Source organism: Aegilops tauschii, chromosome 1 (assembly GCF_002575655.3).
Source record: "Aegilops tauschii subsp. strangulata cultivar AL8/78 chromosome 1, Aet v6.0, whole genome shotgun sequence".
In the NCBI taxonomy this organism is placed as follows: Eukaryota; Viridiplantae; Streptophyta; class Magnoliopsida; order Poales; family Poaceae; genus Aegilops; species Aegilops tauschii.
This window is the reverse complement of record NC_053035.3, coordinates 267,157,709-267,182,555: the sequence shown is the minus strand read 5'-3', so window position 1 is coordinate 267,182,555 and position 24,847 is coordinate 267,157,709. Positions and strand designations below refer to the sequence as shown.

General features: G+C 47.3%; 2 protein-coding genes across 2 annotated transcripts; one reads left to right on the top strand and one right to left on the bottom strand.

The window, feature by feature from the left end:
- The first annotated feature begins 19,183 nt into the window (after positions 1-19,183).
- On the top strand, positions 19,184-20,197 carry LOC109778031 (mitochondrial import inner membrane translocase subunit TIM23-1). Its single transcript, XM_020336596.3, has one exon. The coding sequence runs from the start codon at positions 19,310-19,312 to the stop codon at positions 19,892-19,894; it is 585 nt and encodes a 194-aa protein (XP_020192185.1). The 5' UTR covers positions 19,184-19,309; the 3' UTR covers positions 19,895-20,197.
- A 950-nt stretch (positions 20,198-21,147) lies between these two features.
- Positions 21,148-24,501, bottom strand: LOC109778032 (uncharacterized). Its single transcript, XM_020336597.4, has 8 exons — positions 24,167-24,501; positions 23,889-24,033; positions 23,628-23,796; positions 22,529-22,799; positions 22,176-22,438; positions 21,874-22,086; positions 21,632-21,743; positions 21,148-21,522 (listed from the first exon to the last, which is right to left on the bottom strand). Exons 1-8 carry the CDS (start codon positions 24,315-24,317, stop codon positions 21,479-21,481), a joined length of 1,368 nt encoding a protein of 455 aa, XP_020192186.1. The 5' UTR covers positions 24,318-24,501; the 3' UTR covers positions 21,148-21,478.
- Between the last annotated feature and the right edge of the window lie 346 nt (positions 24,502-24,847).

The window sequence follows — 24,847 nt, the reverse complement described above, 5'->3', positions numbered from 1 at the left end:
CGACGGCGTGGTGGTGGTGGAGGAGCGTGGCAATCCCGCAGGGCTTCGCCAAGCACCGCGGGAGAGGAGGAGGAGGGAGAGGGAGGCGCCAGGGCTTAGGTATTGCTGCCCTCCCTTCCCCCCACTATATATAGGGCCAGGGAGAGGGGGGCGCAGCCTTGGCCCTTCCTCCAAGGAAGGGTGCGGCCAGGGAGGAGTCCATCCTCCCCAAGGCACCTCGGAGGTGCCTTCCCCCTTTAGGACTCTTCCTTTCCCTTATCTCTTGGCGCATGGGCCTCTTGGGGCTAGTTCCCTTGGCCCATATAGGCCAAGGCGCACACCCCACAGCCCATGTGGCCCCCCGGGGCTGGTGGACCCCCGGACCCCTTTCGGCACTCCCGGTACAATACCGATAAAGTGCGAAACTTTTCCGGCGACCAAAATAAGACTTCCCATATATAAATCTTTACCTCCGGACCATTCCGGAACTCCTCGTGATGTCCGGGATCTCATCCGGGACTCCGAACAACATTTGGTAACCACGTACATACTTTCCCTATAACCCTAGCGTCATCGAACCTTAAGTTTGTAGACCCTACGGGTTCGGGAACCATGCAGACATGACCGAGACGTTCTCCGGCCAATAACCAACAGCGGGATCTGGATACCCATGTTGGCTCCCACATGTTCCACGATGATCTCATCGGATGAACCACGATGTCGGGGATTCAATCAATCCCGTATACAATTCCCTTTGTCTATCGGCATGTTACTTGCCCGAGATTCGATCGTCGGTATCCCTATACCTTGTTCAATCTCGTTACCGGCAAGTCTCTTTACTCGTTCCGTAACTCACATCATCCCGTGATCAACTCCTTGGTCACATTGTGCACATTATGATGATGTCCTACCGAGTGGGCCCAGAGATACCTCTCCGTTTACACGGAGTGACAAATCCCAGTCTCGATTCGTGCCAACCCAACAGACACTTTCGGAGATACCTGTAGTGAACCTTTATAGCCACCCAGTTGCGTTGTGACGTTTGGTACACCCAAAGCATTCCTACGGTATCCGGGAGTTGCACAATCTCATGGTCTAAGGAAATGATACTTGACATTAGAAAAGCTTTGAGCAAACGAACTACACGATCTTGTGCTAGGCTTAGGATTGGGTCTTGTCCATCACATCATTCTCCTAATGATGTGATCCCGTTATCAATGACATCCAATGTCCATGGTCAGGAAACCGTAACCATCTATTGATCAACGAGCTAGTCAACTAGAGGCTTACTAGGGACATGGTGTTGTCTATGTATCCACACATGTATCTGAGTTTCCTATCAATACAATTCTAGCATGGATAATAAACGATTATCATGAACAAGGAAATATAATAATAACCAATTTATTATTGCCTCTAGGGCATATTTCCAACAGCTGGAAGTGATTCAAGAGGCGAGCAGAGGAGCTGATGCGCGCAAATCTAGCGAAGACCCCCCTGATCTGGCGAGGAGTGCGAAGGTTAGCGCGTGCAACGGCGACAATTTGGAGGTACGACCATATGGTAGGGAGTAAATACTCAGGATTTGATCTCGTCTGGAATAGGGAACCTGATTTTGGGCATTAGTAGTTTGGAAACAAGAACTATGGTACAGAAGTTTAGGGAAATTTCTTCTTTGAGAGATATGAAAGAGGAAGAGAGAAATCAGGGGAGGAACATTATCTGTACATTAAAGGAAAAAGGAGAAATTAGGGGAATTTATTTTGGAAACTGCCCATTCATGATCCTTTATTTTTCGTTAAGTCCACAAATTTCGTCCCTTTTGTGGAGATTTTGGGAGGAGGAAAGAACTATTTCAACAACAGGGGTGGGTCTCGGGTCCTCAACTCATCATACAGAGAAAGAAATCCTGGCTTCCCTCTTGTATTTCTTCTCTAGTCGGGTTGTGTTGGGAAGAAAGGGAGAGATGGAGAGGAAAGGGGTGGCGGAGAAGGAGGTGGGTCAGAGTTCAGGGGGTGTGCCGGCGATCATGGGGAAGGTTTCTCCTACTCCAGCTCCTTCGCCTGAGGGCGATGGGATGACGGTGTCAAGGCGGCCCCGTGGGGATGGCTCCCCGCTGGTCATCGATATGGAGGTCGCGAGGAGGGCTGTTAGTGGCTCCTTGGTGATAGGGCGACTTCTATTGCCCTTCCAAGTACACACACGGATCCTCGTCGATGACCTCTGTGCCTCATTGGCTTGGAGGCTGCAAGGTGAGGTCACCGTTCAGGAGTTGGCCAACGACGACGGGAGGTTCATCCTCAACTTATTCACCGGCGCGGACAGACATTTCGTGTTGAAGGCACAACCGTGGAACCATAAGCGTGATGGGATCATCTTCGCCGAGTTCGACGGCAAGGGTAACCCTGCGGAAGTGGACCTTGGATCCATGACTATATGGGCCCAGGTTCGCGACCTACCGTTTGAGCTTAAAACCAAAGATGTGGGTTGATACGTCCATTTTGCATCATGCTTTTATATTGATATTTATTGCATTATGGGCTGTTATTACACATTATGTCACAATACTTATGCCTATTCTCTCTTATTTTACAAGGTTTACATAAAGAGGGAGAATGCCGGCAGCTGGAATTCTGGGCTGGAAAAGGAGCAAATATTAGAGACCTATTCTGCACGACTCCAAAAGTCCCGAAACTCCACGGAAGTTATTTTTGGAAATAATTAAAAATACTGAGCGAAGAAAATACCAGAGGGGACCCGCACCCTGGGCACGAGGGAGGGGTGCGCCCTACCCCCTGGGCGCGCCCCCTGCCTCGTGGGCCCCCTGGTGGCCCTCCGGTGGCCATCTTCTGATATATGAAGTCTTTCGTCCGAAGAAAATCATAAGCAAGCTTTCGGGACGAGACTCCGCCGCCACGAGGCAGAACCAATCTAGGGCTCTGGCGGAGCTGTTCTGCCGGGGACACTTCCCACCGGGAGGGGGAAATCATCGCCATCGTCATCACCAACGCTCCTCTCATCGGGAGGGGGCCAATCTCCATCAACATCTTCACCAGCACCATCTCCTCTCAAACCCTAGTTCATCTCTTATATCCAATTCTTGTCTCTGAGTCTGAGATTGGTACTTGTAGGTTGCTATTAGTGTTGATTACTCCTTGTAGTTGATGCTAGTTGGTTTATTTGGTGGAAGATCATATGTTCAGATCCATTATGCATATTAATACTCCTCTGATTATGAACATGAATATGCTTTGTGAGTAGTTACGTTTGTTCCTGAGGACATGGGAGAAGTCTTGCTATTAGTAGTCCTGTGAATTTGGTATTCGTTCGATATTTTGATGAGATGTATGTTGTCTCTCCTCTAGTGGTGTCATGTGAATGTCGACTACATGTCACTTCACCATTGTTTGGGCCTAGAGGGAGGCATTGGGAAGTAATAAGTAGATGATGGGTTGCTAGAGTGACAGAATCTTAAACCCTAGTTTATGTGTTGCTTCGTAAGGGGCTGATTTGGATCCATATGTTTCATGCTATGGTTAGGTTTACCTTAATACTTCTTTTGTAGTTGCGGATGCTTGCAGTAGGGGTTAATCATAAGTGGGATGCTTGTCCAAGTAAGGAGAGCACCCAAGCACCCGTCCACCCACATATCAAATTATCAAAGTACCGAACGCGAATCATATGAACGTGATGAAAACTAGCTTGACGATAATTGCCATGTGTCATCGGGAGCACTTTTCTCTATATAAGAATTTGTCCAGGCTTGTCCTTTGCTACAAAAAGGATTGGGCCACCTTGTTGCACTTTTATTTACCTTTGTTACTTGTTGCTCGTTACAAATTATCTTTTCACAAAACTATCTGTTACCTATAATTTCAGTGCTTGCAGAGAATACCTTGCTGAAAACCGCTTATCATTTCCTTCTGCTCCTCGTTGGGTTCGACACTCTTACTTATCGAAATGACTACGATAGATCCCCTATACTTCTGGGTCATCAAGACTCTTTTCTGGCACCGTTGCCGGGGAGTGAAGCACCTTTGGTAGGTGGAATTTGGTAAGGAAAAATTTATATAGTGTGCTGAAATTTACTATCACTTGTTACTATGGAAAGTAATCCTCTGAGGGGCTTGTTCGGGGTATCTTCACCCCGACCAGTAGAGCAAAGAATTGCTCCTCAACCTACTGAACCTACTGAAAATGAAAATGTCTACTTTGAAATTCCTTGGGGTATGATAGAAAAACTGCTAGCTAATCCTTTTGCAGGAGATGGAACATTACATCCCGATGAGCACCTAATATATGTGGATGAAGTTCGTGGATTATTTAAGCTTGCAGGTATGCCCGATGATGTTATCAAGAAGAAGGTCTTCCCTTTATCTTTGAAGGGAGATGCATTGACATGGTATAGGCTATGTGATGATATGGGATCATGGAACTACAAACGATTGAAATTGGAATTTCATCAGAAGTTTTATCCTATGCATCTTGTTCATCGTGATCGTAATTATATATATAATTTTTGGCCTCGCGAAGGAGAAAGCATCGCTCAAGCTTGGGGGAGGCTTAAGTCAATGTTATATTCATGCCCCAATCATGAGCTCTCAACAGAAATGATTATTCAAAATTTTGATGCTCGGCTTTCTGACAACAATCGCACCATGCTCGATACTTCTTGTGCTGGCTCTTTTATGATGAAGACTATTGAATTCAAATGGGATTTATTGGAAAGAATTAAACGCAACTTTGAAGATTGGGACCTCGACGAAGGTAAGGAGCCAGGTATAACACCTAAGTTTGATTGTGTTAAATCTTTTATGGATACCGATGTTTTCCGTAAATTTAGCACTAAATATGGACTTGACTCTGAGATAGTAGCTTCTTTTTGTGAATCTTTTGCTGCTCACGTTGATCTCCCTAAGGAGAAGTGGTTTAAATATCATCCTCCCATAGAAGTAAAAGTAGTTGAACCTATTAAAGTTGAAGAAAAGACTATCACTTATAATGATCCTATTGTTCCTACTGCTTATGTTGAGAAACCACCTTTCCCTGTTAGAATAAAGGATCATGCTAAAGCTTCAACCGTGGTTCGTAAAAGTAATATTATAACTTATACACCTCCTGAGCAAGTTAAAGTTGAACCTAATATTACTATTGTTAAAGATCTCTTGGCTGATAATATTGATGGGCATGTTATTTATTTCTGTGATGAAACTGCTAGAATTGCTAAACCTAGTGCTAAAGATAAACATAGACCTGTGGTAGGCATGCATGTTATTTCTGTTAAAATAGGAGATCATTGCTATCATGGCTTGTGTGATATGGGTGCTAGTGCTAGTGCAATACCTATTGACTTATACAAAGAAATTATGCATGATATTGCACATACCGAGTTAGAAGAAATTGATGTCACAATTAAGCTTGCCAATAGAGATACTATTTCACCAATGGGAATTGTTAGAGATGTTGAAGTCTTGTGTGGGAAAACTAAATATCCTGCTGATTTTCTTGTTCTTGGTTCCCCACAAGATAGCTTTTGTCCTATTACCGAACGCGAATCATATGAACGTGATGAAAACTAGCTTGACGATAATTCCCATGTGTCCTCGGGAGCGCTTTTCTCTATATAAGAATTTGTCCAGGCTTGTCCTTTGCTACAAAAAGGATTGGGCCACCTTGCTGCACTTTATTTACTTTTGTTACTTGTTGCTCGTTACAAATTATCTTTTCACAAAACTATCTGTTACCTATAATTTCAGTGCTTGCACAGAATACCTTGCTGAAAACCGCTTATCATTTCCTTCTGCTCCTCGTTGGGTTCGACACTCTTACTTATCGAAAGGACTACGATAGATCCCCTATACTTGTGGGTCATCATGGGTTTGTCTCTAGGGGATCAAATCGGCAAAGTGATAGCTGTCTCACATGAGAACCACATGATCGCAGATAAGTATTTGCGTATGCGCGTGAAAATCTCAGTACATGAGCCAATCAAGAGTAGGAATTCACTCCCTTAGGCAGCAAAGAAATACTTCAGTTTGATGTTCGCTATGAAAAATTGCCGTCGTATTGTGAGTGTTGTGGGCTGGTTGGACATGTGTCTGAGAGGTTCTGTAGGATCCCTAAAGAGAGTAGAGTAGATGTTTTTGAAAATAATCTCAGCGTCGAGGCCTATTGGAAAGGTCATACATCTAGTAGAAGAGCTCTTTTGTACATGGGCTATAGTAATAAAAGCACCTCCAAGTCCACCGAAGGAATGGTGGTCAAAGTCACCAAAGCTGCAAGTGGCCTCACTATGAAAGAGAAAGATATTGCGTCGTCCACGACATCGGCTATCCTGGGAACTGGAGGACCAGTCCAGGGAGGCCACTCTCTCAGCCAGGAGGGCCGGGGCATGTGCCTTCTCCGACGGCGTCCGGTGTAGCTGCTTCGGGTCAGGTGGACCTGGCTCGCGGGCCGCTCGAGCGCGATAGCATTGGGGGATGCCACAGCTTGGCCAGGAGGGCCGACTCCCTGTGGTGTTCTAGCACTCCCTGCTGGGTGGTGCCTCTGGTCAGGAGGACTAGGATGCAGGCCTGGGCGCCCCTGTACACTCTGCTGGCAAAGGCCAGGAGGGCCAAATGCTAGTGGAGGCGGCTGTACCCACACCGGCTACAATGCCTGGCCAGGAGGGCCAGGACCCGTTGCATCAGGGAGCTGGAATCTACCCCACCGGGTCTGCTGCTGGTGTGGCTACAGCCGTTTCTTGCCGGCCAGGGGAGTCGGGGAGCTACGCAGTGGGGTGATCAACTCCTTTTTCGACCTGGAGTGCTGGAGGCTCTTTCGGGGGCTGTTGCTGCAAGACTTGCTTCTAAATAGGCCACTGACACCCCTGTTTATACTTTCAATGCTACAAAGAACTCCATGCAGGGCAAGAAAAAAGGAAGGGGCAGGAAAGGAAAGAAGGAAGGAGGAGTTGGGAGTTCAGAGGAAGCACGCAAGAATATTATAGGTAAAAAAGGAACCTATATGGAGCTCCAGCGACTGGTAGTGAACTAGATTTCTCTTTTGATAAAACAATGGATATCTATGAGCGTATCTTGTATGGGGACATAAATGTATCTTCGAAGCGAGTGTGTACGGGTAGAGTGGAAACCGTGAGAGATGGGAATGGGGTGATTACACGCGTAGCTAAGGAGGTTGAGGAGAAAGAAGAGGCTTCGAGACAGCAGAGAAGGGAGTCGGGTGGGGATGATGGCGCAATGGCGGCCTCCGAAGAGGAGGTACGCCGGCCAAATGAAAATAATCGGATGAAACTGTCGTGGTATGCTCTCTCCCACGGCGGTTCGTGAGCTCTTGGATCTACAGGAGCGTACCAAAGCAGAGATGATTCTCCTTTCCGAATCTCATTTGAATAAATGTAAAGCCGATGAGCTTCGTCGAAGTTTAAATTTTCATGCAATGTTTGTAGTTGAGAGCGATGGCCGGGCAGGTGGCCTTGTCTTGTTTTATCAGAAGATGAATACAGTTGAGTTGAATTATGCATCGAATAATTTATATTGATGTTCTTTTTATGAATGAGAATATTGTACAGTGGTTTTTATGGGCACCCCAACTGGAGTGATCGTGTCTTGTCGTGGGATGATATTCGAAACCTGTATAGTAAGGGCGATCACCCATGGGTGGTGTTGGGAGATTTTAATGAAATTCTACTCTTGTCGGAGAAGGAGGGAGGGAATATGAGACCAAATGTAATGATGAGAGCTCTACTGGAATTAGCTTATTTGCCCTCGAGAGTTCCATAATTGCTTGGTAGAATGTGGTTTAGAAGATATGAGATGTATAGGTGATCCATTCACATGGAGGAGAGGTGAAATCAGGAAAAGACTGGATCGAGCGGTCAGTAATGTGGATTGGGAAAATAAATTCCCTCGAGCGGCGGTCATAAACGAAGAACATGTACACTCAGACCATCGTCCTGTCATTTTAGACACGGAATATCACGATGATAATATCTTTGATAGCCCAAGAAGTCGAGTGAAACAGTTTGAAGCCCGATGGCTCAAAGAAGAGACGGTCCAGGAAATTGTACGTACAACATGGGACAAAGCAAAGATGTTGGGCATTGGACCTTCTCTCGCTACCCGAACAAAAGCGGTTCATGCGGACTTACATACTTGGGACCGGGATATTCTTAAGGGTCCGAAAAAAGAATTAATAAACTGAAAAAAGAGTTAGAAAAATTACGAAGGGGGCCTATGAATGAAAACTCCCTTGCATGTCAAAAGGAGACTCTTGTACTTATCGAAAACCTGATGGAACAAGAGGAGATATACTGGGTACAACGGGGTCGAGCAAACTGGTTATTGCATGGTGACCGCAACACTTCTTCTTTTTCCATAATGCCGCAACTACTAGAAAGAAGAGAAACCAAATAAAAAAACTGCTTGATGATAATGGTGTTTGGGTAAAAGACACGGAGATGAAAAACCACATTCTAGGGTACTTTTCCAACCTTTTTACCTCAGAAGTTAATCAACCTAACTAGGAGGTTCTCTGTCTTGTCAAGAGGAAAGTAACAGATGAAATGAACATAGCTCTCCTCGCCCCTACACGGCTGAGGAGGTTCGAAAGCCCTATTTGATATCGGTGATTTAAAGGCACCGGGTCCAGATGGCCTCCACTTTATAAAAGATTCTGGTCTATGTTGGGGGATGAATTAACTGATGAGGTTCTCCGAGCGGTGAATACCTGCACTATTCCTGATGGATGGAACGATACTGCAATTGTAATGATTCCAAAAATCAATTCTCCGGAGAAGGTAACTCAATTTAGACCGATTAGTCTATGTAATGTGGTATATAAGGTCATTTAAAAAATGATTGCGGTTTGGCTGAAGGTAATCCTATCAGATATTATTAGCCCCACACAGAGTACTTTTGTGCCTGGAAGGATGATTACTGATAATATTTTAGTGGCTTACGAATGTTTCCATAAGATAAAGAGAAAAAGAAATGGTAAAGAGGGCTTGTGTGCAATCAAACTGGACATGCACAAAGCATATGATCGAGTTGAGTAGCCTTTTTTGAAGGAAATCATGTTGAGACTAGGATTTCAGCAGGATTGGGTAAATATAATTAATGAATGTGTTTCCTCGGTGGAATATCGAGTTCGTTTTAACACGGAAGAAACTGAGAGTTTTAAACCTTCAAGAGGATTGAGGCAGGGAGACCCTCTCTCCCCGTACTTATTTTTGTTATGTACGGAGGGACTAAATGCACTCTTAACAAATGCAGAAGAGAATGGAAGTATTTTCGGAATAAAGGTTAGCAGAGATGCCCCACCAATTCCAAATCTTCTATTTGCGGATGACTCTTTGATCCTTATGCACGCTAATTCGATGAACGCGAGGCGTTGAAATCAGTTTTGGATGCTTATTGTGCTGCATCAGGGCAAAGGGTGAGTGTTGAAAATCCAGTATATTTTTTAGCCCCAACACAAGAGTGGAAGATAAGGCGCAAATATGTACTATTCTGAATATTATGATCGAAGCTCTCAATGACAAATATTTGGGTCTGCCTGCAAATGTGGGTATGGACAAAAGTGACTATTTCCAATTCCTAATTGATAGAATTATTATGAAAATTAGTGGATGGAAGGAAAAACTGTTATCAGCAGGGGAAGGAAATCTTACTCAAATCGGTTGTACAAGCTATCCCAACTTATGCCATATATGTTTCTAAAATTTCTTAAAAAATTTGTAAAGGAATCATTGACGTGATGTCACACTTTGGGTGAGGTGACGAAGACAATTGAAAGAGAATGCATTGGATGGCATGGTGGAAGATGTGTGTGCCGAAAGATCATGGAGGAATGGGCTTCCGAGATATTCATTGTTTCAATTTGGCTCTATTAGCCAAACAAGCGTGGCGCCTGATCGATAACCCCGATTCCCTATGTGCCACCATATTGAGAACTAAATATTTCTCGGATGACGACCTAATGAACGCGAGTCGGAAAAAATGGTCTTTGTTTACTTGGCAAAGTATTATGGCGGGAGTGGATTCTCTAAAAAATGGCTATATTTAGAGAGTTGGAAATGGACAAAATATTGATATTTGGAAAGATGCTTGGATCCCACATGGGGCCAATAGGAAATTTATTACACTACAGGAATCAGCTACTTTGCCATCTGCCACGGCAGACGGCAAAGGCAAGGATGGCGGACGGCAAAAGGCTCCGGCAAAGTAGGCATCAGTAAAGAGCTTCTTTTGTTGGGAATCGTAGCATAATTTAAAAATTTCCTACGCTCACCAAGATGCATCTATGGAGTCTACTAGCAACGAGGGGAAAGGAGTGCATCTATATACCCTTGTAGATCGCGAGCGGAAGCGTTCCAATGAACGTGGATGACGGAGTCGTACTCGCCGTGATCCAAATCACCGATGACCGAGTGCCGAACGGACGGCACCTCCGCGTTCAACACACGTACGGTGCAGCGACGTCTCCTCCTTCTTGATCCAGCAAGGGGGAAGGAGAGGTTGATGGAGATCCAGCAGCACGACGGCGTGGTGGTGGATGTAGCGGGTCTCCGGCAGGGCTTCGCCAAGCTTCTGCGAGAGAGAGAGGTGTTGCAGGGGAGGAGGGAGGCGCCCAAGGCTGTGGTTCGCTGCCCTCCCTCCCCCCCACTATTTATAGGACCCCTGGGGGGGCGCCAGCCCTTGGGAGATCAGATCTCCAAGGGGGGCGGCGGCCAAGTGGGGGGGGGGGAAGGGGTGCCTTGCCCCCCAAGGCAAGGGGGAAGCTCCCCCCTAGGGTTCCCAACCCTAGGCGCATGGGGGAGGCCCAAGGGGGGCGCCCCAGCCCACTAAGGGCTGGTTCCCTTCCACTTTCAGCCCATGGGGCCCTCCGGGATAGGTGTCCCCAACCGGTGGACCCCCGGGACCCTTCCGGTGGTCCCGGTACAATACCGGTAACCCCCGAAACTTTCCCGGTGGCCGAAACTTGACTTCCTATATATAATTATTCACCTCCGGACCATTCCGGAACCTCTCGTGACGTCCGGGATCTCATCCGGGACTCCGAACAACTTTCGGGTTTCCGCATACATATATCTCTACAACCCTAGCGTCACTGGACCTTAAGTGTGTAGATCCTACGGGTTCGGGAGACATGCAGACATGACCGAGACGCCTCTCCGGTCAATAACCAACAGCGGGATCTGGATACCCATGTTGGCTCCCACATGTTCCACGATGATCTCATCGGATGAACCACGGTGTCGAGGATTCAATCAATCCGCATGCAATTCCCTTTGTCAATCGGTATGTTACTTGCCCGAGATTCGATCGTCGGTATCCCAATACCTTGTTCAATCTCGTTACCGGCAAGTCTCTTTACTCGTACCGCAATGCATGATCCCGTGACTAACGCCTTAGTCACATTGAGCTCATTATGATGATGCATTACCGAGTGGGCCCAGAGACACCTCTCCGTCACACGGAGTGACAAATCCCAGTCTCGATCCGTGCCAACCCAACAGATACTTTCGGAGATACCCGTAATGCACCTTTATAGTCACCCAGTTACGTTGTGACGTTTGGCACACCCAAAGCATTCCTACGGTATCCGGGAGTTGCACGATCTCATGGTCTAAGGAAAAGATACTTGACATTGGAAAAGCTCTAGCAAACGAAACTACACGATCTTTTATGCTATGCTTAGGATTGGGTCTTGTCCATCACATCATTCTCCTAATGATGTGATCCCGTTATCAATGACATCCAATGTCCATAGTCAGGAAACCATGACTATCTGTTGATCAACGAGCTAGTCAACTAGAGGCTTACTAGGGACACGTTGTGGTCTATGTATTCACACATGTATTACGATTTCCGGACAATACAATTATAGCATGAACAATAGACAATTACCATGAACAAAGAACTATAATAATAAACATTTATTATTGCCTCTAGGGCATATTTCCAACATCTTTGCCATCTGCTTTTTGAAGCGGACGACAAAGGGGCCTTTGCCATCAGCGGCGGATGGCAAAGAAAGCTGACGGCAATAAATTCGATGTTAGTCCGTTAGGTGGCTAACGGCAGTCTTTGCCGTCCGTGGCTGACGGCAAAGAGCATCAAGCCTTTGCCGTCTGCCACTGTAGGCAAACTGACCAGATGGGTCAGCTGCCAGGAAGCACAGGTGGTTGCCACGTGGCTTCTTTGCCGTCCGCCGCGGACGGCAAAGAGCCTGTTGCCGTCGGTGGCAGACGGCAAAGAGCCTGCATTGCCTCTTTTTTCTGTTTTTTCTTATACCCAACCATTTTCACAGCAAATAGATGATACATATATATTTTTCACATGGCAAGTTCACAGCAAACATATGAGACATCCAACACATATAATTTCATCATACATGCATAGTTCCATCAACCATACATAGCAAGTTCCACATACATGCATCCAACCATACATATTACAATAGTGTCATCCTTCCATACATGCATAGTTCATCGATACAAAAGAAACATAGTTCATCCAAACAAGCACTCCATCTGTGCTAGCTTCCGTGAAGCGAATGAACTCTGCAAAATGGGAAATAAGAAAGTTAGAAGAAGAAGATTAGAAGAAGAAGAAGAAGAAGAAAAAGAAGAAAAAGAAGAATATATGACATTTATGAGCTAATTTAGGTGAAATTGATCGTTTGTGAGCTAACTTAGGTGAAATGGATCGTTTACGAGCTAACCTAGGTGAAATGGATCGCTTATGAGCTAACTTAGGTAAAATGCATCATTTTAGAGCTAACCTAGGTAAGATGGATCATTTATGAGCTAAGTAAGGTAAAATGGGTCATTTTAGAGCTAACTTGGGTAAAATGGATCGTTTATGAGCTAACTAAGGTAAAATGGATCATTTTAGAACTAACTTAGGTAAAATGGATCGTTTATGAGCTAACTAAGCTAATTATGCCGTTTTTGACATAAGTAAGCTAAGTACATGTCATTATTGAGCAAACCTAGTTAACTAAGAATATTAGAGCTAACTTTGGTCATTTTGGAGGAAACAAAGCTAAGTATAGATCATTTTAGAGCTAACTTAGGTAAAATGGATGGTTTTGGAGGTCAGTAAGCTTATTAAGTCATTTTGGAGGAAATAAAGCTAAGTCTAGGTCATTGTGGTAAGCATTTTGGAGGAAATAAGGCTAAGTCTAGGTCTTTATGCATTTGTTAAGCAAAACACTAGAGAAACTTACCATGATCATGGAGGTGTAGGAGCGGGCAGGCTCGTGCCGGTAGCTGGAGAAGGATCGTGCGATGCTTGTTTGGAGTTACGCTGCACCAAAGATCATTTTCAATGTCTCGTTAACATGATGACACTCAAATGTTAAGACTAGCAAGTAATGTCCATTCAAATTAAACTCACCGTGGTCCCAGGAGCAATCACTGGCATCGGCGGAGCGGTCTGACCGGTCTTCTCGCACACAGACTGCACATTTGGTTTTGACGACTCAGTCATACTAGTTAGTAATGAGACAAACACTACATGAATGTTTTGGCTAATCTGCAGAAGAAACTTACCACAAGGAGCTCGTACATGGCCCTTGCCTGCATGTCATTCCGTGCCCTCTCCTCCTCCAACATCGTTGTCGTCCTCTCCTCCAACTCCCGCTGCCTCTCCGCCGCCTCCGCCAGAAGTTTCTCCGTTCTATCTCTCTCACTCTGTATAGCAGCCTGCAACACCACTCCTCGTTACCATTTGTAATCATTGATGGAAGCACAGACATTGTAATGGAGAAAGATAACTGAGTACGTATAACTAACCTTGATGGCGAGTTGGACTGGCCGTTCACGAGGCCTTATCTCAGGAGCGGAGCTCGACTGGCGCGCCTTGATCTCCGGGAGAGTGCTAGGACAACGGATAAGTCCGTCTCCAATGGCTATGGAGCCATGGGATCTCCCGCCACCAGATATCATCACCAACTCTGGATCAATGGGACCCTGGCTCGGGTTGAAGTCCTCCCCTTTCCTCGCCTTCCCCTCATCTCTATATTTCACGAGCTTGTCATGGGAGGAGATGTTGGTGAAGTTGTTTGCATCATCGAGGTCAGACGGAGAGAATGCCTTGACTTTCTTGAAAGAGGCAGTGTGGTCCATGGCATACAGGTCGTACACCTCTGGCACCTTATCCGCCTTATTGTAGCGTGCCTGAAAGAGAGAAACAAAGTAAATTAGTAATTAAAGGGCTCAAGCTAGCATGATGAATGAATTCCATGAATCATGAAGCAAACCACATACCCAGTTCCGCCCGAACTGATATAAGTTGGAGCTGCCTTGATGGTGTGGCACACCTTCCATTTGGGCACGTTTGTCCTTGGCCGCGTTGTGGACGGCTAGCCATTCTTTTGAGCACCACTCATTGACCAACACCTCCCAACAATCCATCCGATCCGCACACCATCTCGGAGGCGCCTAAGTTAGCAAATAGAAACTTGAGCGCTACGGCTATGAATTACTAAATGAAGGAAGTAAGTAGAAGGCCTTAAGAATTACCTTCATGTACTGCTCCTTACTCAGGAACTTATCGCGGCACGCCGGCTTGGGTTTCTTGATACCACGCAAGGCGTAGTAGTCTCGAACAGCCTGCACCCGAGCCTCGTGCCGTAAGTTCTGTAGTAGGCGCTTGCAGACGTTCTCGATAACATTTGCCTCCTCCTCCTCGTATCCCTCCTCACACCTGTAGAATGTCTGCAATCAAATGAGACAATATTGATTAGTACAATTAATAACTAGCTAGTTGAAGATTTTTAAATGTGTAAAGGAGAAATTACCCAGAACTTTCTGATCACCACATCTGCCCTCGTGTCGCACAAGACACCGTCGATAATCTCACCCGGCGGGGCCGGGGCAGCCAAGTAGTGCTCCCAGCTCAATCCAAGCTCTAGAAGCCGACCCTCACCAGGCAACGTGACAAACCCCGGGAAGTTTTGTCGGCAAAGCACTCCAAGGACGGAGTTGGGCCGGCGGACACTATGATGGTGGTCCCAACCCTTACAACATGACAAGGCCAACGCATTAGATATTTGAAGAAACGTGAATGCAGAAGGTGCAAAAGGATTAAATGCACTTACCTCTCCCCATCAGGGAAAATCAACCACCTCTGCTCGCGGGTCGCCGGCATGGACGGGAGCCGTGTACAACCACGCTGGTAGATGGTGCCCCCTCCTCCTCAATATCAGTCGGCTCCCCGCCATCATCAGCATGGCCACTCGGCCCCTCAGGCTCATCCGGCCAGGTACCCTATCCAGACGTGTGCTCCTCCGGGGTCTTGTGGGCCGAAGGCGCGTCGACCCAAGGCTCGTGGGCTGAAGGCCCGTCGACCCGAGGCTCGTGGACCGAAGGCTCGTGGACCGGAGTCCGTGTAGCCTCCTCCTCGGATGAGTCCACCCTAGCAGTCACGTGCTCGGGTGAAACAGCTGGGGGTGGCGGCGAGGAAGGCGCCCTAGCAGTCACCCTACCTCCTCTCCCGCGACCACGTGCTCCAACTCCTCTCTTCTTCCCTCCCTTACCTCGTCCCCTGCTGGGCACCGCTGTCGACGAAGAAGGGCCCGACAGTGTCGCCATACTGTCCAGCAACGCTCGGCGGAGAGGTGCGTGTGGAATGGAAGACCTCCCACCATGCGTCGACGAAGAAGGGGCCTCGGAGCGCTCCCGACCAGCGCCCACCATCTTTCAACACCTGCCATGACAAAGAGTAAACGAAATTAGTACAACATAAAAAAATACCGACATGAATAATAATATGTATATCACTTATGTATCATCATCAAGTACAACATAAAAAATTGAATACCTGACACTACTAATAATCTCGATCACTATCATCAATAAATGCATAATCATCATCATCACTATAATCAATGACGGGCTCATAGGGTTCAGTGGCATCAAATATATGACCTAACTCATAATTCACAAATATATGACCTCGTCGGCCTCTGGTGTCGTGGGTGTCGTGTCGGGGTCGGGGTGCTGTTTCGGGGTGTCGGGGTGTCGGGGTGGTCGGGGTCGGGGTGTGGTGTCAGGGTGTCGGGGGTCGGGGTGTCGTGCCGGGGTGTCGGGGTGGCGTGTCGGGGTCGGGGTGTCAGGGTGTCGGGGTGTGGGTCGGGGTGTGGTGTCAGGCTGTCGGGGTGTCGGGGTCGGGGTGTCAGGGTGTCAGGGTATCTTTTTCTTCTTCTTCTTCTTCTTCTTCTTCTTCCTTTTTCCTGTTTTTTCCTTTTCTTCTTCTTCTCTTCTTATTTTCTTCTTCTTCCTCTTCTTCTTCTTCTTTTCTTCTTCTTCTTCTTCTTCTTCTTCTTCTTCTTCTTCTTCTTCTTCTTCTTCTTCTTCTTCTTCTTCTTCTTCTTCTCCTCCTCCTCCTCTTCCTCCCTCCTCCTCTTCCTCTTCCTCTTCTTTCTTCCTCTTCTTCTTCTTCTTCTTCTTCATCTTCTTCTTCTTTTTTCTTCTTCTTTTCTTTCTTCTTCTCCCTCCACCTCTTCCTCCCTCCTCCTCCTCCTTCTACTCTTCTTATTCTTCTAAACTAAAACTAAAACTAATCTAAAATAAACTAAACTAAACATAAAACTAAAACAAAAGTAAAACTATAACTAAAACAGAAACTAAATTAACTAAAAGAAACTAAACTAAAACAAACTAAACTAAAAAAGGGGGGAAGATCACTCACCTGCGCAGGGGATCGCCGGTGGAGGGGGAGGCGGCGGCCCGGTGGAGGGGGAGGCCGCGACGGGTGGGGGCGGCGGAGGCCCGGCGGAGGGGAGTCCGCGGCGGTGGGGGCAGCGGCGGCCTGGTGGAGGGGGAGGCCGCGGCGGGTGGGGGCGGCGGAGGCCCGGTGGAGGGGAGTCCGCGGCGGTGGGGGCAGCGGCGGCCTGGTGGAGGGGGAGGCCGCGGCGGGTGGGGGCGCCGGCGGCCCGGTGGAGGGGGAGGCCGCGGCGGGACGGGGCGAGGACGGCCACGCAGGGGAGGGGAGGGGGCGGCTGGCCAGCGTGGAAGGGGCGCCGCAGGGGAGGGGTGCGGGGCGACGGGGCGAGGGGGCGGCGGCGGGCGGTGGGGCGACGGGGCAAGGGGGGCGGCGGGTGGTCGGGGCGAGAGGCGGGTGGCGGCGGCGGGTGGTGGGGGTGGCGGCGGGTGGCTGGTGGCGGGGGGCGGCAGCAGGTGGTGGTGGTCGTCGGGGTGGGGAGGACAGAAAGAGAGAGAGAGAGGGAGGGAGCGGGGTGGGGGGACGGCCGTTAGTTAGGTAGTCTCTTTGCCGTCCGCCCCCTTTGCCGTCCGCTTTTTTGCTCTTTGCCGTCTGCTAGCAAACGACAAAGAGGGGGCCGTTAGGTTTTTTCTAAGCAGCTCGTTAGTGGGGCCCACCTCTTTCTTTGCCGTCCGCCAGCTGACGGCAAAGATTCTTTGCTGTCCGCCAGCAGACGGCAAAGAATTGGCTGATGGCAAAGACATTCTTTGCCATCAGCCAATTCTTTGCCGTCCGTTTTTTGCAAGCTGACGGCAAAGACCTTCTTTGCCGTCCGCCAGCAGACGGCAAAGAATAGGCAGACGGCAAATAAGCAAATTCCAGTAGTGTTACCCCTATAAGAGGGCACCTTCTAACAAAAGTTGTTGATCTTATCGATCCAGTCACCAATTTATGAGATGAAGACTTAGTAAGACAAATGTCATGGCCCATTGATGCTCAAAGGGTGCTCGCGATCCCCTACTTATGCATAACATGTCGGATTTCATTGCTTGGAGTTTTACAAAAAAAGGATGCTTCATAGTTCGTTCGACTTATTTCAAGGAATGGAACAAATCACATGGGAGAAAATTACAACACACAAATGGCATGAGTAAAACAAATGTCAATATTATTTGGAGTAAGGTTTGGAAATTATCTTGTCCAGCAAAGGTGAAGATTTTTATTTGACGTACTTTACACGGAACCCTTCCATGTCGTGTTACACTTGCAAATCGGCATATGAAAGTTTCACCCATCTGCCCATCATGTTCGAACCGGCTGGAAGATACAAAACACATGTTATTTGTATGTCAAAAGGCGAAAGAGGTTTGGGAAAGGCTGGGTTTGCGCGAGGCCATTAAAAAAGCTTGTGATATCGATGGGTAGGAGAGGCAATCCTTGAGTTCCTTCTTCTTATGCCAGATCATGAGCTACATATAGTGTGCACCCAAAATGTACGTGAATTGATCGTCATTACAGCCTGGTACTTATGGTGGGATAGACGTACATTAGTCCACCAAGAAAAATCCCAAGATGCATACCAAATTTTTATGGGAGCCCCTGCTATAACAACAAACTATATTATCGCCCAATCCCCAAGGGCAACACCTATAAGAAAGGGATGGACAAGACCACCTAGGGGTTTTGTGAAATTAAATGTCGATGCTTCTTTTGATCAAGATATGCTTAGAGGCACGACTGGGGCAGTACTTAGAGATGACAAAGGAAGATTCATAGTTGGCGGGAATTGGAGGATGGATTGGTGTGAAGATGTATTAACAGCAGAAATTTTGGCCCTACGATTTGGCCTATTACTTGTTGCACAGAAGACGGGAAGCAATCATGTTGTTGTTAACTCCGTCAATATGGAAGTAATTGATACAATGAAGAATGGAGGACATTTAGCGGGAGCGGCGGCGGCAGTGTTCGATGATTGTTATTTTATGGCTTGCGATTTTCCGTGTATTAGACTTGTAATAGGGAAGCAAATAAAGTGGCTGATGAATTTGCTAGGCTAGCTAAGTTTTTTGAGACTAGGGATTGGTTCGAGGAGCCTATAAGTGATATTGTAAATCTTCTTATCGACAATGTAACCGTTATTTCTAATAAATAATGAGAAGTTTTGTTTCAGAAAAAAGCAAACAATTGTGTGCTGCATCTGGTCACCTTCAAAGCACGCATGAAAACGTCCAAACACTAGCACAAAACTGATAGTGATGCAATGCAGACTACTAAACTATCTGTATAACATGAATTTTTGCCAGCATTGCCTCAGCATATCCCAGTTGAGCCAAAGATGTAAGGAGGCAAAAAAAAAAAAATTGCAGGTACCAAACACAGTCCTTATTCATAAATTTCCCTTTCATCCATACAAAATAATTTCGAAAGACAATAAAAAGTTCTCACCCAAGGGACCGAGTGTTCTAGAGTCCACGCACCGCCTAGAAAATATCGGAAGGACCTCGCTGCAAATGGTGGCTTGCGTAAAGCGGCAAAACTAGATCATTTCCTCCGACCCCCCGCTCCGCTCGTCTGCCGCCGCCCACACACCAAACCCTAACCCTACCGCCGCCGCCGCCATGGCCGACCCGCGGATGTTCCCATCGGGATCAAACGGCCCGGAAGACCACGCCCCCGGCCGCCGGAAGTACAACCCCTACCAGGACCTCAACATGCCCTACAACTACAAGAACCTCTACGACCTCCCCACCTCGCCGGAGTTCCTCTTCGAGGAGGAGTCCGCGGTGCAGCGCCGATCCTGGGGCGAGAACCTCACTTACTACACGGGCATCGGGTACCTCTCTGGCGCCGTGGGCGGCGCCGCCCTCGGCCTCCGCGACGCCGCCGCGGGCGCGGAGCCCGGGGAGACCGCCAAGATCCGCGCCAACCGCTTGCTCAACGCCTGCGGCAGCTCCGGCCGCCGTTACGGCAACAGGCTCGGGGTCATCGGGCTGATGTACGCCGGGATGGAGAGCGGCATGGTCGCGGCACGCGACCAAGACGACTGGATCAACAGCGTCGCCGCAGGGCTCGGCACCGGCGCGCTCTTCCGCGCCGCTAACGGGCCGCGGTCTGCCGCCGTCGCGGGCGCTGTCGGCGGGGTCCTTGCTGCCGCCGCCTTGGCCGGGAAGCAGCTTGCGAAGCGATACGTACAGGCAATATGAATCTCTTCCTGTTCTCTCAGATCAATTGATCAAATCAATCAGTCGCCAAGAATGGATTATTTTTGCGTTTGTCGTTCTCCAGTTTAGCTGCTCCATTAGAGAATGCATAATATCTATGCTGTGTTAGTCACATGTATACGATCGGAATGGATGATTTTGGCTTTGTTACATTGTCGGATGCCAGCATGATGTTATACATTTTTCGGGTGTTGCTGAGCAATAAGAGTCTATTTGATATTTTGCAGCGATTACAGTAGTGAAACATGTACTGCAGTATTTAGTAAGAATGTTCTTCAGTTTGAAGAGGATAATAGTGCATTGTGGATTACTCAGGTTTTCATGCCTGTGCCGTGTGTTCATTTGCCTGTCTTCTGATGTGGTTTGTGGGGCTTCAGAATTTTATGAAGCTGTTATGAGGTTGATGGTTTATAGCTATGCTCGCCATGGGCACCTATGTTCTTTTGCGACTCGTTTGAGAGTCTGATGAAAAACCATTGTGTTTTGAGTTACTCCGGCTCCATTTGACCCTAACCCTTGTATCTGTGGTTATCACTGCTTATATTTTCTTGTGATGTACTATGATGTAAGCATTGGCTGTTAATTCTGCTCCTGCCCTGATTTGAGCTTGTTTTGGTATGTGGCCTTCTGACTGCTGTTCAAATATGCAAGTCACTTTTTGGGAAATGGTTGCATAATTGTGCAGGCACTGGGTTTGATTCAAAGAGCTTTAGTTGAGTTTGATTCAAAACCGTTTTAATTGGGGAAAGATTCTGATCAGCCGGTCGATCTAGCACGGCTCTCTTCCTCATCTTTTTTTTCCAACAACGATGTTGTTGCATAACAGTGGCAGCGAAAGATGATTCAGCAAGGTGCGTGATGCGCCATTTGCAACATGCGTCTTGTTGCAGAAAGTTAGATGCGACAGAGATGTTGCAATTTTTGCAATAAGGATCTTGTTGCAAAAATTAGAAAAGAGGTTGTGCAACATGGGTCTTGTTGCAGGCAATTAGAGAAGAGAAGGTTTTTGCAAAGAGTCTTGTTGCAGAAAATTAGAGAAAACAGCTCGTACCAACGAATTGGACGGATCGCGAGGCGTAAAAAGATCCACGGCCGACGCGTAGTGTGGCCCTTTTAATTGTAAAATCTGTGCTAATCAGCACACCTTTTGTAGAGACAAGAAAACTAGACAAATCACTAAGACGGCAGAAACTCCTCTGCCTAGAAGAATCCTCACTGGCACCCGGAATAGGGTATACAGGGGTACAGGCTATAGCTTTCATCAAGAGACTGGTTGGATTTAAATACAAATACCATCATCCTATTAGCAAACGTAAGAATAGGAGGGAAAGTACAGATCCGGTACTATGCCAAAGCTCTACTGTGCAGTGCATATATCTCAATACATGCCGAGCCGTGTCCTCTCTCCCGACAAAACTGAATACCGTGAGAGCACCTAACAAAGCAAACTAAACGAGGTTTTGTTGCAGCCTTCGGTTTCCCATCTTATTCAGCAGCCCTGCAGAGAAGCAGATGAAGTTGGAGACCGTTCCATGCCCGGTTCACGTCAATGGCTGCTGGTGTGTTTCAAGGGTTTAGTGGCTCATCTTCTGCTGTCATCTCTGCGGCTTCTGCAGGAATTTGATCTTGTGGTTAGCAATTTGTTAAGTCGGAGTCTAATTCCAAGAGAGAAAATGGCATTTGCTTGCATCAAAATTGAAACGAATAAAGACAACATACTAGTTGATCTGTGAAGGTCGGACACGGACATCAGCCGCCTCTGCAAAATTGCTGCGATGAATAGGAAAATGGAGCACATGCCAAACATGACAGCGATTGGGAAGGCATTCACCTGCAAAATAACATTCGTAGGAAGAGCATTATTGGGGATGAGTATTGACACTTCAGCTTGTTTTGTTATTGCACTGCATTACCATAAATTAAAGCCAGAGAGTTGGAATTGAGAAGGCTTTGCTGCTTACATTGTAAAGCACCACACATACAAACAGGTTAAGTGGTATGCGGAAGAAGTTCATGATAGTGCTTCTCGCCTCCTCGGGGATATATTGAGATCTCATCTTCATGATTGAGGGCCAGAATATGCCAACACATGACTCGAATATGCAGAAACCAAGAAGCTGTACACAGCCTCCGAAGGAGATGCTTCCACCTTTCTCTGAGGGGGGTACTATGAACTGTTGAACAGAGATAGATGATAGTAACATTTAGATTGTAAGACTAAAACAAAGGAAACAATCAAAGTGGCTATGTGTAGCAGACTTACATTGGTAACAACAGGGAGGAAAAGAGTGAAAGCTGATATTGAGAACACAATCTGCATATAACCTTCGACCTTCATCTTCCGAGCTAATAGACGAGATGCAATTGAGCTACCCAACATCGAGGAGAGCATGAATGTGGCAAATATGAAGCCATGAGGAATGTCTTCTTCATTTGGGCTCAAAGCAGGAGTCCACAAGAAAACAAAAGTGTACATTGAACCCTCAAACAATGACTGTATGGCTCCAAGCAATGCAATCTTTTCATCTGAAATATTATGAGAAATACATCAATCCTCAGCGTTAAGTTCAAGACAATTATTATGTCCTTTCTTATGCCAAGACAGGCTAAACTTACCGGAAGCAATGGCTTTAGCTGCAACCTTGAACTGGGCCATCAAGTCCTTTCCTTCAGATGCATCTCCATAGTTCTCACCCCACGACGATAAGATGATTGCCATGCCTATTGCTAGGAAGCAAGCAGCAGCATCAAATGGAGCGACAGGGCCAAAACCCAAGTTATCAGCCAGTAGATTTGCAAATAGCCCTGCGACAATGGCAACTAGGCCATTCCCAAGAAATATAGCCTTGGAGAATGTTATTGACAGCCACTGCGGATCAAAACCTCTCTGCACAATCACAAGGTAGATTTGCACACTGTCAGTCAAAAAATCAAGGGTGTCTTGCAAGAGGGAAGCCCCCAAAGACATTGAAAAAAATCGTACGGTAGGTTAATCACAAAAGGTACATATGTTTAAGCAAAATAGAGCAGTGAATTGTACTGAACAGGACACAACAGAGTACTCATGATGCTTGTACGCATCAATTAGTTTCCAGAGCAAATGGCTAATTCTCAGATGGTTTACCCTGAAAAACTTCGATTTAATATTGCCATGGTTTTAATTTCTGGTGACTCCTGACCACGTGGGAACAGTGGAACACCAGATCTGCCCACACAGGGACTAAATCTCAAATAAACATATACAAAGGAACTTAGACTGCTGACAGAATGTGTGCAAGAGAGTTAACCGCTGATAAGAGTTCAACAATTAGACCTCAGATACTAGTGCAGTTAGTATGTTTAACTGTGCATTGCATTTCGGTGTAGATGCAGAGGGCGGGGGTCACGAAGCTTCCATTTTCCAAACAAAATATCACTATAAATGTGCTCTTATACATATCTTTTCAGTTTTTATATACCTCGAAGTCATTTTATATACACAAGTTGTCATGTACAGCAGTCAACTCTCCCTGATCCAATAAAATTTGGTTAGCTTCAGCACACCACTTGTATGCTGAGCACTAACGCAAATACACATAATTAAAGGCACAAAAATATCCAAGGATGTAGATATAGCTAATTATTAAGCGGGAACAGAGGGGTCGTTTCTGAACGAAGCTGGAGCTGGACAACACAACGCACTGATAGGCACGTAGATCTGGGTGCGAGCAGTTACCTTGTTGTGCTCCGCGACGAGCCACGACTCGAACGCCGAGAAGAGCAGCGATGTTGCAATGCCTCCAAGCACACGGCCAATCATCAGAATCCTGTACTGCGGGGAGTGCTTCGTGATGCAGCTGAGGATGTAGGTGATACAGTAGGTGATGCACGCCCTCTTCCTTCCCCTGCAAACGACCACCCAAACCCTCATCAGACATCGGGGCATACCGACGAAATCAACGCAACTCCGCCAAGGAAGGGAGGGGCGACCACGCACTGCTTGTCGGCGAGCGACCCGACGATGGTGCCGAAGAGCATGGAGGAGCCGAAGCCGGCGATGAAGAGGCGGCCGATGTCGCCCTTGTCGAACCCGTACTGGCTGTAGAGGTAGTACACGTAGGGCCCCTGCAGCCAGTCCCCAGCTGCACCGCCGCCACCAGCGCACGATTCAGACATCAGGAAATCGAGAGACGAGCCAGCATTGCGCCGCCCGGGTTCAGATCTGGGCGAATTAGGAGGGGGGAGCGGAGGGAGAGGGGTTAGGCGCGTGCGTACACATCATGAGGGAGTAGACGAGGACGTAGTTGTTCTTGAAGGAGTTGAAGGCCGTCGGGGTGGCGACGCGGTCCTTGCCGGACTTGCCGAGCTCCAGCGCCGCCACGACGGCGGCGAGGCCGCCGAAGACGAGGTAGTAGAACACCTCCATGGCGGGGCCGAGGTGCGGAGGGGATCGCGATTCGGGGGCTGGCGAATGCGATTGGGTCGGTTTGTTATAGGGGAATGGATTTTATACGCGCAGCGGTGGGCGTGTCATCTCATTCTCATCTGCGTCGAATTTCGGAGCAGTGGGCACTGAGGGTGCGCGTGCCAGACGTTTGGTTGGGTCGCACTCGCTCGCCAGTTGGTGCCTGCCTGCCTGCAATCGTCGGCTTCCTTTATTTATTTTTTGTACACACCAAGAAATCACAATTGAGACAAGCATTGAATGAATACTGTGCAAGCTCAGGACAATTGGTGAGTTAAGGGAAGTGTAGTATCTTTTTCAGCCAAAATGTGAATGCTGAGGTTAAAGCTTAGCTTTGCATGAAACTGAATATAATGGCGGAGGCCAATTCTGACTCATATCTTGTATTTTATCTATGGTGCGTTTGAACCGAGGTGATAGTTTCTCTCATCTTGTTGAAAGAGTTGTGAATCGACTTGAAGGTTCGAACGAAAAGTTGACGTCCTTAGGGT